Source organism: Cupressus sempervirens, chromosome 6, assembly GCF_028749045.1.
Source record: "Cupressus sempervirens isolate cs-2001-9-10 chromosome 6, ASM2874904v1, whole genome shotgun sequence".
Classification (NCBI taxonomy): domain Eukaryota; kingdom Viridiplantae; phylum Streptophyta; class Pinopsida; order Cupressales; family Cupressaceae; genus Cupressus; species Cupressus sempervirens.
The window spans coordinates 681,592,472-681,608,733 of NC_143123.1; the positions used below are offsets into that span (position 1 = coordinate 681,592,472).

At 35.9% G+C, this 16,262-nt stretch overlaps 2 protein-coding genes across 2 annotated transcripts in view; one reads left to right on the forward strand and one right to left on the reverse strand.

The window, feature by feature from the left end:
- Positions 1 to 256: 256 nt before the first annotated feature.
- LOC149554025 (mediator of RNA polymerase II transcription subunit 4-like) overlaps positions 257 to 16,262 on the reverse strand; it is a 30,458-nt gene continuing 14,452 nt past the window's right edge. The window contains exon 2 of the mRNA XM_089789354.1: positions 257 to 1,445. Within this exon, the coding sequence (XP_089645480.1) occupies positions 478 to 1,445 (968 nt within the window). The 3' untranslated portion in view covers positions 257 to 477. The remainder of the gene's footprint in view (positions 1,446 to 16,262) is intronic.
- On the forward strand, positions 5,634 to 9,550 carry LOC149554026 (uncharacterized). Its single transcript, XM_089789353.1, has 7 exons — positions 5,634 to 6,094; positions 6,296 to 6,947; positions 7,087 to 7,319; positions 7,435 to 7,587; positions 7,736 to 8,136; positions 8,274 to 8,679; positions 8,814 to 9,550. Exons 2-7 carry the CDS (start codon positions 6,325 to 6,327, stop codon positions 9,398 to 9,400), a joined length of 2,403 nt encoding a protein of 800 aa, XP_089645479.1. The 5' UTR covers positions 5,634 to 6,094; positions 6,296 to 6,324; the 3' UTR covers positions 9,401 to 9,550.

Sequence of the window (16,262 nt, forward strand, 5' to 3'; positions counted from 1 at the left end):
CAAACTTATGATTGAATGTTCAAAGTTGATGGACATCTGACTTGAACTTTGTCGTAACAACATTCTTTGCACTTTAAACCAATATGTAGCACTCAATAAGTTGCTAAATTAAAACTGTAAAAAGCGTTATATAGGGTATCTGCAATGGTCTTAAAAAAAGTCCTTGATAATAACCTCCGACAAAATCCGACTGGACCCATACTTGAGCATTTTATCTACGAACAAATATTTCGGACAAACAAATAAATCAAGAACATTATAGAGAATAGTTTCCTTATGCCACTCTATATATATGGACAATTTTTCACAAACTTGACCAAGATAATAATACAAAGAAAAAGTAAATCTACTTTTTTAATTCCAGTCTTTGGTCATCGTCGTCTTTCTGAAATAGCAGCAAGAGAGAACCGACACACATTGCAAAAAGGCATGGAAGCCAACATGAAATTTTCCTCAGAAAAAAGGAATTCCTTCCTCTCAATCCTCATCCTCCTCCTCTGAACTCCCTTCTTCAGTAGAGTACTCACTACTGTACTCATCTGCCATGTTATCGGGATTGATATCAAGTTGCACAAATGGCACCTGAATAGCTTCCGCAATGGGCCTGGCAGGAGCGACTGGCTTTGGTGGCACCTGCATTTGCTCTTGTGGCTTTGGAAAAACCACAGGATCTCCAGGCTTCCAACCAGGAGGTGGTGATGGAACTGGATCCCCCGGCTTCCATCCGGGTGGCATAGGTGGCATAGGTGGCAATTCAATGGGCATCCCCGGTCTCCATCCAGGTGGCATTGCTGGAACAGGCACACCAGGTATGACCTCTGGCAACATAGGATTGTCAGTCATTGTCTCTGGAGGCGGCGGCTCCAAAATTGGAACAGGCAATGCCTCTGTGCTTGCTTCTTTAGGAATTCCAACATCAAGGTCTGCAAATTGATACAATAGAGAGGCTCTCATTTGCTCCTCCTGGGGAGCAGGTGGTATTGCACCCCTGAGTGGAGCCTGCCCGGAAGCAAATTCTGGAGGTGCAAATGTTGTGTAGCTTATCCGATGGGCATAGCTGATAATCTCAGACACTTTCAAATCACCAAGACCCACAAGATCTACACTTGACTCTAATTTTTTGGCTCGCTTTCCTATCTTGTAGCTCCCATAATCTTCCAGGGTTTGGTCCAAAACCTGTTGGGCATCTTTCAATTTTCTTGCAAAGGCACGCATTGCAGAATCCTTGGAGGCAATATCTTGGGAAATCCTCTGCTTCTCTTGTTCAATCTTTTGTATCTCATGTAGCTCCATAACAGCTTCTTCAAGCAGAACCTGATGCGATTCAAGTATTGACAATATCTCCTTTGTAGTTGTGGCCTTCGCGGCTTCAGGAGGAATGCAGGATCCCTGCAGGAAAGTGGGAATTGAACCCCTGTAAGCTGTCAACCATGATGCCTTGTTACCTGTACAAAAACAAGGTAAACTTATCAACATGGTCTAATTTTCCGAATGCATTAGAAATTAAAAACAATGTCAAAACAATCTAAAAACTTAAACTTTGAAAACATTGCAATTCCTAGATTTGCAGAAACCCTAGAACTTTTTTTTAAAATTGGATCTCCATATTTATTCAAAAAATCAAATTTATCCACTTACTAAAGCTTTAAACGCTGTATCTGTCAGAAATTGCAATCCCCAAACTTATCAAGAACCTAAAAATGAAATAATCATTTGATTCATTTATGAACAAACTACAATTTTTAAAACTCAAAATATATCAAAATACCCTAGCCCGTAGGTATTTCAAAATCCTCAAACAAATCAAAACCCTTCAGAACAAATTGCAAACCATTCTAGACCTAAAAGTTATCAGATTATTGTGTTTGAATATATTATATTTCCATTAAAGCATCCGAGTCTTGGCCTTGGCTGAATGGAACTTTTCCATTTAGGCGTCAAATCCTTCCACTTGTTCATGGATCAGATTATTAAAGCAGGTGTGCATCACTAGTTTTTATAGTTTACCACCCGAGATTCATTGGCCATTGAAGTTATAGAAGAGATTCTACAGGCATTAACATAATTTTTCAGCCAAACCCCATCAGACCTTGACATTTTCCCTATGAACAGCTTTGTATCCTAATTGACCCCTTCATTGTGATATACGCCAATCCTGAGCCTTACTACACTCATATGACATGTCATACTTAGCATACCTATCCTTAAAAACATGTATATACGCCAATCCTGAGCCTTACTACACTCATATGACATGTCATACTTAGCATACCTATCCTTAAAAACTATGTAAAATATGCCAAAAATACCTTTTTTATATGACATGTCATACTTAGCATACCTATCCTTAAAAACTATGTAAAATATGCCAAAAATACCGTTTTTTAAGAGCATAATTTTTTTGAAATGTAATCTAACCTAAAGATAACCCTAAATCAAATTGAAGCCTAAACCCAGTTGACAAACTAATAAATTGTAAAGCCTTTGCAACAAACTCATTTTGTTTATATCTTGCCTGCTGTTTCATTCACCTCCAACAATGCTTGAAGCTCAAAAATATGCAGTATTCATATTGCATATCTTGCATCGAGACAGTTTTAAATCAATAGTAATGAATGGCACAAAGGGAGCCTTCAACACATATACAACCATTATTTTAAATCGCAGGGATTTGATGTAAAAGACACTGACAGAGAACATTATGCAGACAATGATTTTGTTTACTCATGATTCCACTAAATTCAAATAATGTCATATCATAGATATCAAGGATATAGCGCTGTAACCCTTAATTCTAGAAGTATAAACTGGTTGCTAACCAAGACGTGCAGCTGTCTCTAGTGCATTTTAAGGAATTTCTGCTAGCAACCCATTGTTGATGCGTTTCTGAAACAGGGGAGTTTCTTCTGTTCCCTGCAAGTTAGACTGTCCACCTATGTGTAGAATCCTTCATTCTCACCTTTGTATTTGCACCTCTAGATCTCAATCCAGTGTCCAAAATAAAGATAACAAGCTGTCTCCTAATGGCAATTGAATTCATTTTACCTTTAATGGCATTCACACATGGAAAGGCAGATACAAACTAAAAAATATTGATGGCTTGCTTCTATATCTTTACTGTTTCCACACTTTAGGTTCAATTTCATAGTGTTGCAATTATAGATTGTTATAATGTGCTCCAGACTTTTAAAGCCACTTCTCAACAAATCTAATTTGAGCATATCCTGCAATCATTGCATTCCATGAGGTGACATCTCTCTAAGTCACTACATCAAACAGTTCGTGCTCAATGCCTAGAAATCCACATTGCACATAAAAGTCAAACAGTCCAGTTGCAACTCAATCTGAAAAAAATATCCTGGTGTTATCATTCAATGGAGGCCTGTACCCTATTCCAAATTTTCCATACAAGCAGAGGGAGTAAGGATATTGCAGAAGGTTGTCGAGTTTGGATTTGCTTGCAAGTTTTGAAAGTCTTTTTAAATGCACTTTGTGAAAATTCTGCAATCATTAGTCCATCTGATCACAGTTGATGATTCCACCAAACAATCAATGTGCCTTATCTATACTTCCATACATTGCATACTTCTACAGAGCATTTCCAACTATTATTTCTGACAAACATCATCCCTTTCATTAAGCTTTTCTGTATCTCCATATCCTGCTTATATGTTCCCATTGACACAGGCAGGAAGGATGCCAGCAAAGGTTTTGGAATCTGGATTTGCACCTGCTGACTGCATTTGCTTAAAAGTTTAAAGGCTAAAGCCTTTTCAAAATAAGAAATTGTGTATATACAACATAATCATCAGTGACAGCACTTTTCATCCCAATCAATTACAAAATGCTTTAGTTCTTCCTTATTTATTGTTTCCCTTTTTTATGGCATTGCGTCAAACTGTGCTTCTACACTTTGCACATCTATAAAAGCTGGAGCGTGGTAATAGTTGTTGGGTAATTGTGATGTCAGAATTAATTTTGGTAATCTTATCAGACAATTTTACTCTTATAATGCATTTTACCTATTTAAAACCAGGTCCGTGAAAATTGATGAAACCCTCTTTTATCAAACCAAAATAACACAGGGTTGTAAACTAAGAATACAAAGAATACATTAGACTAACAGTAAGCTGAAGTTGCTAGTCACCTTAATTACAGACTACTGACTGTAACAAGGTAAAAACAACCCAAAGCATACGATCAGTTTCAAAGTGTTTGTAATTATTATTAGAATATTATAATGTTTCTATAATGGTCATCTTGGTCTTTAGTTTATTAACTAGCTTCTGTTTTCATCTTTAGTTCACAATTGTTTCTTTTAGAAACATCGTCTTTGAAAATCTATATAAGGAGATTTCAACTCCTTTGTTTAATACAACTTATAACACGGTTTCGGAGCAAAATCAATGGGATTTCATAAAATGGGCAAATTTTTTTCAGAAAAATTCGAGCCTCTTTTGATCTCAAAAGCTTTTCAGAAATTTGATTTCTGATTTTTTGAAATAAAAATCGTTGGAGGTATTTTATGAAACTTTTGCAAACATTTTTGGTAGAAATCACAAGCCTGGTTAAGGGTTTTGATCCTACAATTTCTTGGTTGCATCAAAATTCTTTGTTTTTTGAGGGTTGCATGTACTTACATGCTGCTTGCATGTGCTAAGTTACCATGCGAACCCTCGTGTTTTGCCGCCCTTAAAAATTTCTAATGAGTTTTCACAAATTTCTTTCAAGAAATTTTCTAATGAGTTTTCATAACTCTTTCCCTCAAAAAATTTCTAATGTTGTAATTCGGAAAGTTGCATGCGATACCTGTGTGGGTTTGTAATTTTTTCCTCAAAAATTATTTGGTGAGTTTTATTATTTTTTCTAAAAAAATAAAGCTTTGTATTGTTTGGTTTTGATTGATTTTTCACCAAAAAAATCATATACCTGGTTTTCATCAATTTTTCACCTCAAAAGTCGCATCTAATTTTTTTATTTTTCTCCTAAAAAATTATGGCTTTTTGCAATCTGTTCTAGGACATCATGCTCATCTGCAAAGTTTGGAGGGTTTGCTGATTTTTCCTCAACATTATGCTAGTTGTTCTCAGTGTTTGTTTTTGTCTCCAAGGAAGAGCAGCTTTCTTATCCAACATCAAGTTGGATGTCTTGTGGTTATTTATGATCATATGTTTTGTTTATTCTGGGAGCGTTAGAAACAAACTTATCTTAGTAGCAAAGTTAGTGGCAGGCTCTTGTCTCTTTGTTGCAAAGTATTCTTAAAAAGGAGACACCCTTCTCTGTTCATTTTTAAATGGATTTTGGCATTGGTCATTAACATTTTGACCATCTATGGAAGGGTATCAGCAGCAGTAAAATGTTTTGTAAAATTTGTGACCAAAAGACAATTGTTAGACAATGACCATTAAGGGAGAGTATTAGAATATTATAATGTTTCTTTAATGGTCATCTTAGTTGGTCTTTAGTTTATTAAGTAGTTTCTATTTTTGTTTTTGATTCACAATTGTTTCTTTTAAAAACATCATCGTTGTAAATCTATATAAAGAGCTTTCATCTCCTTTTTTTAATACGACTACAACAGCTTTGATTTACCATAACAATTATTATGTTATATGACAGTTGTTGCAATCATAGTTCCAAAAATCGCCATGAAATCGCCGAAATCGCGATAAGATTCATGGCTCCCGATTTTTTTGGAATCGGAAATCGCTGGTGGCGATTTTTTCGCATGAATCGCCTGAATCGCCAAAATCGGCGATTCATGGAAAAAATCGCCAGAATCGCCATCGGGTATCGCCAGAAATCGGCCGCGGCAGCAAGGATAGAAAGTTCAATTTTTTAAAAAAAACACATGTTTTATTTGCTTTCTAAGTTGACTTTCCTCTTTGTTATAACCCTAAAGAGCCTTCTATTTGCTTAGTATGAGTAGAAGAGAGGAAGAGTGAGAGAGAAGAAGAGAAAAGAGAATCCATAGGTTTCCAACCGACAAGAAGGAAGAGCACCAAAGAGATCAGAAGTCCATTTGGGGAGGCCATAAATTGCATTGGGAGCATTAAGGAGTCAATATCAACACTCCTCAACTCATTTGCAAGAGGTAAGTGTTGGTTTTTTTTTTGCATGTTAGTGTAGTATGCATTTTTTGTTAAATTTTTTTAGTGTTCATTTGCAAATCTTGAATGTTTTTTATTTTTAGTTTTAACTTTTACTAAATTGCAAACTAGGGTTTGTTGTTTTGTAGTTTTTGTTTATTAGTTGCAAACTTTGATTTTTTACATGAATTTTTTTATTGCAGCAGCCCTTTGCTTTCATTTTCCAATTTTCACAATGGGTAAAAAAGATGAATGCTGGAAATATAATGAAGAGTTTCCTGGGAGAACCAAATATCAAACAAAATGTATATTTTGCAAAGAAAAAATAAATTCGAGAGGTATCTATAGATTGAAATACCACATTGCTGGCATACCTGGCCATGATGTCACAGTTTGCACTCAACAAACCGCTGAGGCAAAACGCTCTTGTTTAGTGGCATTAGAAAAAATTGAACAAGACAAGTTGACTAAGAAAATGCAACTTGAAGGGTTAAGAGGTATTGGCTCCCGTGCTCCCACATCCGCAACCGCATCTACATCTGCAAGTGCATCTGCATCAGCTTCCGCATCCGTAGGTTGTGTTGGGGAGGGTTCTTCTAGGCCTCCTTTTCATCCTAGTGCTAGTGCTCATGTGAGTGTTAGTGGTAGTCGGTCTCATACTGAGACAGAGTCCAACACCAACCTATTGCGGCCTAGAGTGCGGAAAAGCAGAATGGATAGTTACTTTGTGCCCCGCACTACTCCTGGCTCCCAACCCACGCTTGAGGGCATGGGTTTGAACAAGGAGATTCATGATGCTGCCAGAAAAGAGATTTGCAAATTCTGGTACTTTTGCAACATTCCATTTATTGCAGCCAGGTAATTGATTCTTTTTTCTTTGTTATCTTCAAAGTTAAAGTTAAAAGTAAAAGTAAAACTTTAATTATATCTACTTGTTTTATGATTTTAGTTTTTGACATCTAAATTTCTAATCAATATCATTATCTATTTGTGACAGGACTCCTTATTGGCAGAACATGATAGATGCAGTTGCCATTTGTGGTCCGGGGTTTAAAGCCCCAACTGAGGCTGAGTTGAGTGGATACCTCCTGGAGGAAATGGTTGAGGATATGAGGCATGAGCTTGAGGACAACCGAAAGGAGTGGATCGAAAAGGGTTGCACCATCATGACTGATGGTTGGACAGATAGGAGGGGAAGAACACTCCTCAATTTTCTTGTATCCTGTGGAGGTGATTGATCATTCTACTTTCCTACATACATAATTTTGAATCGTGATTGACTATTTCAAATTTTGATTTGTTGATTGCTAATAGTAATTATAATTCGTTGTTTTGTTACTTGTAGGATATACCATGTTCCTCAAATCTATTGATGCTTCTGCTCATGTAAAAAACGCCACATACTTATGTGAGGTTATTGAGGAAGTTATAGCAGAGGTGGGGGAACAACATGTGGTGCAAGTGGTGACAGATAATGCAGCAAGTTATGTTGCTGCAGGTAAACTTTTAACTTTTTAAGTTTTGAAAATAAATTTATTTGAATTTTGAACTTTTTCTAATTCTAACTTAGAATTTCTAAGTTTCCTAAGTTCTAAGTTCTAACATGTTTGAAATTTGAATTTCTAATTATCTTAAAATTGTTGTAGGCAAACTTTTGATGGAGAGGCACCCCACCAAATTTTGGTCCCCTTGTGCAGCACACTGCCTTGACCTCATGTTGGAGGAAATTGGCAAACTTGAGTGGGTCAAGTCATGTGTGGAAAGGGCAAAAAACATATGTAAGTTTATTTATAATCATTCATTTGTCCTTAGCACAATGAGGAAGTACACAGGAGACAAAGAGTTAGCTCGTCCAGGGATCACGAGGTTTGCCTCGAATTTCATCACCTTGCAGTCCTTGTTGACATCAAGGGATGATTTGAGGAGCATGTTTGTTGGGCGGGAGTGGATTTCATCTTCCTATGCTACGACCACTGCAGGGATAGATGTGGTGGATTGCATATTTGATGATGATGGTTTTTGGAAACCTGCTAGAGAAATACTTAAGGTAATTTTATTGCAATTTAACATTTAATATTTTACAGTTTACTATGCTAATTGTTTAATGATTTAGTTTTACCTTATATTATTGAATTATTCTATGTTTAAGTTTTGACTCAAATTTTTGTTTTACTTTATATGTAGGCCACTGAGCCTCTTGTATCTCTCCTACGAACTGCTGATGGGGAGAAGCCCTCTATGGGCTACATATATGAGGGCATGGATAGGGCCAAGGAGGCCATTAAAGCTCAGTATGCAGGAGTGCAGGAGAAGTATGCCCCTATTTGGGACATCATTGATAGGAGATGGCAGAATCAGCTCCACAGACCCATCCATGCAGCAGCTTACTTTTTGAATTCGGCATTTCGTTTCCGTCCTGACTTCAAGGCGGATGAGGAGGTTCTCACTGGATTATATACAGTGATCCAGAGGTTGAGTACTGATGAGGATAGCAGTGCTGCAATTATTGAGCTTGATAAGTTCAATAATAAAGAAGGGCCACTTTTCTCTAGCAGGGTAGCCATAGATGCTCGGGAAACAATACAGCCAGGTAAAAATTAAATAATATATTCAATGTTCATGAATCTAGATTCTAAACTTAAAGTTGATTATGTAATTTTAGAGTTAACTTGTAATTTGTAATTTGTAAATGAGACTAATTATTTTTATTTTCCCTTATTTCAGATAGATGGTGGCAAATGTTTGGGGCCACAACCCCAAAACTTCAAAAAATTGCCATTCGTATTCTGAGTCAGCCAAGCAGCGCTTCTGGATGTGAGCGCAGTTGGTCCATGTTCGAGCACATCCACTCGAAGAGGAGAAACAGGTTGACAGTGCAGAGGTTGAATGATCTTGTCTTCGTTCATTACAACCTCCGTCTTAGGATCAGACAGATTTTGGGCACTGACTCCTCTCCGATCATTCTGGAGGAGATTGATCCAGAATCAGAGTGGCTCACAGAGGTTGTAGATCCAGTCTTCACTGAGGAAGACCGTGCGTGGATTGACCAGGTGGATATAGAGGCTGAGGCAGCTAGAGCACGTTCTTCAGGCATTGGTAGACGCACACGTGCACGCACAGACACAGGCCCTAGCGACATTCGTGAGCCCATCTTATATGCGGGAGATATGGCTCGACAGTCCTCTAGGACCTACATTAGACGCCTTGCTACTAGGCAGACTGGATACTCAGAGGCTGAGGCTGAGGCTGAGGTTGTAGCCGAGCTTGAGGATGATGTTGAGGATGATGATGACTATGAGCCTGAGGCTTGAGCTGGAGCCTTGTTTTTATATTTTGTTTACAGATATTGATACTGAATCATTGATAGACATATGTTTCAAAGTTTCAAACTTTCATGGATCTTCATCTTAGATTCTTACATAAATTTATGATTTGATGTCTTATGGATCATCTTACATACAGTCTATGATTTAAATCATTATGATCATTTGATTTCTATTTACTTCAGCTAGCCTACAATTTACATTTTAGAATCTTAGATAACATAGTTACGTATGTGATGGATTTTATGTTTCATGTTTATGTATGTTAAGTTTTAACTTCTATTTGATGATGTTATAGTGTGCTTAAGTTATATTCAATAAAGGGTGCATGAAATAAGTTTTAAATTGTTAAAATCTTTAAATTTAAAGGGTTTTTTCAAATTTGCCGATTCATCGCCGATTCATTGCCGATTCATTGCCGATTCACGATTCGATTCGGCCTTGCCGATTCCGATCCGATTCCGATTCACGTTTCTTTGGTTGCAATGCATGGAATGTTAGTGTTTTGCTATCTTACAACATCCACCAGGCCAAACAATCTATGAATCATAAACAAATAAGGCATGGACCATCGATCACTATGATAATCTAGAGTTAAAAGCATTTTGTGATTATATATAAACAATGATGTTAAAATTAGAGGCGTGGACACACACAACAAGAAGCTGGAGTGAATGAAGTATCCCTTGGTTATTCATTGAAAAGAGAGTAAAGAATGGTGATTTGCAATTGAATAACCACACCAGGCTACCAATAAAAAGATCAAAAAACCCCTTCTTGTAAGGTAGAGATAAAATATTGTTGTCAGACTCCTGGTGTATGAAAAATGGTTTGAGAAAATGTGTTCATAAGTTTCTCAAAAATCACCAAGTACGATGATCCATAAATCTTGAGAGATGGAGACAATGAATAGCATGCTTCTTGATAATGAAGAGACTCGAAGCATGCCAGTTCATTGTGTAAAGGATGACTGGAAAATAATATGTTTCAAATAAGAAATAAGCACCAACCAGTAAATCTATGGTACCCAATTATAGTAGAGGAAATTAACTCTAAAGAAATAAGCATGTTGTACTGGTTTGATCATTAATCAAATGATACAACCGAAAACAAGGAAGGGGCTTGTAATGAATTTAATTCATCCTACAAAGGTATTTTAAAAGAACATCATTGCCTCACTGCATTTGTGTTTCTAAATTTTGTTGCTACTATTTCTCCAGAAAATCCAAACAGATACACAGGCTCATGGAAGCAACTCTAGAAAGGGAGGTACAAGGAAAAAATATTTATCATAAAGAACTCCAGAAAACAGACTTGAAAATTATTGATTTGCCTCACATCATATATGAATGTGAGGGAGGTACAATTTTCAGGGAAAAAACATGAACACCTTAAACCTTTGAAAGAAATCGCTGAAGCCATAACATAAAACCTAGCTATTGTAATATAGAGAATCCATGGCAACACATCCCATCCATAACAGAAGGACATGCAAAATAACAATCTTGGATTTTATAGTATCTGAACCACCTTAAAACTCGGTATGACTAGCTTGGCAACCTGACATGTAAATCCATTTCCTGTGGCAGAGTCAAAACACAAAGACACAATTCTAGATCATGTGACTTTGGAAAAGAGAATCAGTCTGATGCCACAGAGTGAATGTGTAATAACCCCAACTGGTTATATCTTTGACAAGCATCAAGTTTCTTTATTTAGTTGTTTGGTATTTTGTCAAAACACTTATCCAGCAAAGCCTTTGCCTGCTATTTTTGTTTCAGTTTGTACTGTTTTGAATTTGTATGCTGCAAATGGTGTTTTGAATACTTTTAATGATGCAAAACTATTTGGCGATGTAACACAGATCATATGCTTTCAAGTTTTAAACTTTCTCGTGCACGAGTGATTGAAATGAGTTTTACATTGTGTAGGCATATTGTCAAACAATTCCCATGCATTCTAAGAAAATCAAATGTTCATCTACAGCCAAGTGCATTTTCACAAACATTTGGCATGCAACATTCACTATATGGGCTAATCACAACATTCACCATATGGGCTAACCACTGAACTAACCACTGAACTTGCAAATATACAAATATTATTGCTGCAACTGTTAAAGAAAACTGATTGATTTGGTGGACACTGAACTAACTGATATTGGTAGAAATACTGTACTGATTAGAGTATTATTCAATTTCCCTTTTGAGAATTCTGATCTATATTTGATTGACCTTCTTTTGTAGTTCAATTATGTTGATGAACAATAACTATGAACTCCAACGAGAGCAGATCTGTTTCAGACTGTAATGAATATATATGTTGCGGATCATATTTGAATGTATTGTTGACTGAATTTATTAAGTCGAAGACTCTGATTCACATTGCCTTTTTGTTGATGTTCTTCAGCAGTCTTCAAAGGCATATTAATATATTGAATAACATGCCCACGTAGGGTCATGACCCTACGTGGCTACATCCGATAGCACTTGCGACTGTATCACCTGCCATTTCAATGTAATATCATTATTAATGATGGTCAATACTTAATCGATATTCAGTCTTTGATAAAGCTGATACTTATCATGATTTCAATAATATACTTTTGGTATATGATATATGTAAATATATATAATGATATATATATATATATATGTATGTATGTATGTATGTATGTATGTATGTATATGCGCGCATGTGTTTGTGTACATATTAGATCAAACTTTCATATATTAGATTTTCTTCAACACACATATATTATCATATATTATATATAGAATTGGCTTCAATTCACTATGAGGGTAATTTCTCAAAACTCCCTCTTTAGCAAAAACGGAACTGAAGCAATTTCCATACTTTTAAGTTTAAACACCACCTTAAGCATGGTCTATAATAGTAACTATATCATGGTGTCCGGCAAGATCCAGCCCAAAGAACCATAATAAGTTATTATCATGCTGTCCAGCAAAATCCGGCCCAAAGAACCATGATAACACTTGCTCCTAGACATCCAACACAATTAAGTGCTACAAGTTAATGTAGCATATCTAGGAGATGGGTCAAACCATTGATAAGGTCACCACCTTACAATAGTGACCTCACACACATCTTTGAAAGATCGTCACCTTTCATAACACAAAATTTAATTTTCAATTATTCATGAATATATTAAATTACAAATGTATTTAGAGAATTGTCAATGCCAATTTTACCTCTCAAGTACTCTATTTTCAACCTTGCAAGGGGCTTGGTGAAAATGTTTGCATTTTGCTCATCAATGTTGATATAAATCAGTTTAATAACATTTCTAGCAACCATATCTCTTATGTAAAGATATGGAGTCTCAATGTGCTTTGATCGATTGTGAAAGAGGATTTGCAGAAGTTTGATGCAGCTTTGGTTATCACAATGAATCACTATGGAGCTTAGTTGATTTCCGAATAGTCCAAATAGTAGCTTTCTCAACCATACTGCTTTGCAAGCTCCCATGGAAGCTGCCATATATTCAACTTGGGTGGAACTCAAGGCAATTGTCGATTGTTTTCTATTGAACCAAGATATCATTGTTGATCCAAGACTAAAGCAACACCCTTTAGTACTCTTGTGGTTTATGGAACAACCAGCCTAATCAAAATCAGTATATCCTTCAAGTTTTATCTCAGCATTTTTGTACTGCAAACCAAGAGCAGTAGTACCATGTAGATATCTCAAGATATGCTTACCAACCATTAAATGACTCTTCTTCGGTTCACACATGAAGTGGCTTAATACATTGGTGGCATAGCAAATATCAAGCGTAGTGCTTACCAAATACATAAGTGATCCAATGATCCATCTATAGAGAGTGGGATCACTAGATTTTGAATTCATGACTTTTGACTTGTGTAGATTTGTTTCCATAGGAGTCACTAGGGGCTTGCAATCCATCATACCAAATCTAGTCAAGATGTCATGGGTGTACTTTCCTTGATTTAGAAAAATATAATTTTTCTTTTGACATACTTCTAGACCCAAAAAATAGTGTAGTAAGCCTAGATCCTTCATTTCAAATTCAGCCACAAGATTTTGTTTGCATTTTTTAATTAGATGATCTTCACCTGCTATTAATAACTCATCAACATAGAGAACAAAAATGAACATGTAACCATTAGATATTTTGAAATATATGTTAAGATCAACTTCATTTTTGGATTATCCTAGTTTGGAGAGATAGCTATCTATCCTTTCATACTAAGCTTGTGGTGCTTGTTTAAGGCTATAAAGAGATTTCTTTAGTTTACATACATTAGGTTCTTGTCTTTTATAGTAAAACCTTCAAGTTTTTCGATATATACTTCTTCATTAATGGCACCATTTAAAAATGCGGTCTTGACATCCATTTGATGTATCTTTCATCCTTTGGTTACTGCAATTGCAATAATTGTCCTCATTGAAGTATATCGAGCAACTGGAGCAAATGTTTCCTCATAGTCAATGCCTATCTGTTGAGAGAAAACCTCGTGCAACAAATCTTGCTTTATGTTTTTCAATACTACCATCTGGAGCATACTTGATTTTGAATAACCACTTTGATGAGACAATTGATTTGTCTTTCGGCCTAGGTAAGATATCCCAAACATCATTTTGTAATATGGATTGATATTCTTTGACCATAGCATTTTTCCATGCTTGACATGATAGAGCTTCTGCAACAGTTGATGGTTCGGATTTTGTAAGCTCAGTTACTCCTGCACTGTAGCATAATTTATTTCTAGTTTTCTTACTATCTATGGAGATTTCATCCAGTTCAACATTATTCTCTTCAACTATTTTCCTTGTCCATAGTAGTCTTTTCTTGATATTAGAGATGTCCCTATTTTCAATGTATAATAATAATTCATTTTCTTCTAATATGTTCTCCATCTAATTTTCAGTTTGCTGAGTTTCATCTAATTTTGTGATGGGCTCATCTAATTTTGTGATGGGTTTCATCTAGTTTCATCTAATTTTGTGATGGGCTCATCTTCTATACTTATGGATAATTTGAAGGCAATGTCTTCTTCGAATTTGACATCTCTAATGATTTTGATTGATCTTTGTCCAGGTATATAGACTCTATACCCTTTAGTGTTTTCATTATATTCAACAAATATACCCTTCTTCTCGGACGGTTATAACTTGGATCTTTTTTCTTTAGATATATAAATGTAAACGGGGCAACCAAATATTCTAAGATGACTTATAGGTCAGATTTAATTCCTGTAAAGACTTCTTCATGGGTTATGTTTTCTAAGATTGAGTGTGGGCATCTATTTTGAATATATACAGCGGTATTAGTGGCAGTTGCTACTTCAACAATGGTTTTGTTTTACCTTTCTACCACTCCATTTTGTTGGGCATTATAAGGTACAATATACTCACTCTTAATCCCAACAAAGGTGCAAAAATCTTTGAAATTTTTAGAGGTGTATTTGCCCCCATTGTTTGATCTTAGAGTTCTTATTCTCTTTGAAGTTTGATTTTCCACAAGTGCTTTGAACTCTTTAAATTTCAATAGAATTCCATTTGATTCTTTGACTTTTAGGAAGTAAATATAATTTTTCTTAGAAAAGTCATCAATATAGGTTATGTAGTCTAAGTATCCTCCTAAAGAGAGTGTTGTCATAGGTCCACACAAATTATTACGAAGTAATTGGAAAATATTTGCTTGATATTAAAAGAGACCGAAAGGTCAATATATACAAAAGAATGGGATGATGTTTCCTTAAGAAACGATTGTAAAGAATAGAAACATTCTATTCTAGAGAGAACAAAAAACGAAAGCAAACTAAAGCTTAAGATATTTACAATAGATAACCATTAACTAATAATAGACGACTTATCTATTATTGTAATACCCTCCCTTAATGGTTAATCTATCTAGAACACAAATGTGCAGAAAAAACAGATGGCTCTAGACAAAAAATGGGTTGCAGAACCAAACTAGAAGTCGGCAAATGCATCTCTTAGAACAGAAACCCTAGTCAGATTATAGAGAGAGTTGGAAGCAAATATATGACGCAATGCCAGGTAGGAGAATCCCCAAAGGAGATGTCCTAGCCCCCAACAAATAACCACACAATGGAAATACAACAACAATGCAAGATCTGATATCAAATCACAATTCTTTATTCATAAAATAACTGTTACATGCAATGTGTCGAACTGTAAGGCCTTCCCGATTACGGCCAAATACAAAGCAAGTAATAGTTCTACAAGATCCCTCAAGATCCAATCCAAACACTAGCCAGTCAAGATCCACACTCTGGTAGAAACCTCCAAGATCTCAACTTGTGCTTGCAAGCCGCCAAGCAACCTCCTTGTTTCTAAACCGCAGCCACTAGCTCTTCTCACAAACTCGCAACTCCACCACAATCCTACTGTAAACTGCCTCATATTCGGTGCTATGTCCACAAACTTAGGAAAACTCGCTCCTCTGCATCCTCCTTCTCTCCAAGCTTCTACTAAGAAGAGATCACACCTTCAAGCTTTGATTACAAATGCTCATATGCCTTGCTTAAATAGGCACTTCCCACCCAAGATGTTACAAACACAACCAATGTGGAACAAAAGGTAAATGCAACTACCTTTCAACAAATATTTAATTCCCATCCAAATACAACTAAGCACCACCATGTGGCCCAACAAATATTAAATGCATGATTTAATAAAATGTCCACAAACTTCTAGAATTCCACCAACACACCTCGATAAATGGAATGACAACCATTTTTATTTATTTTTCTATTTACGCCACCCATGCACCTCCAAAATAGAAATTCCTTTTTTTTCTTCCTCTTTTTCTCTTTTTTTTATTTTTTTATTATTTTTC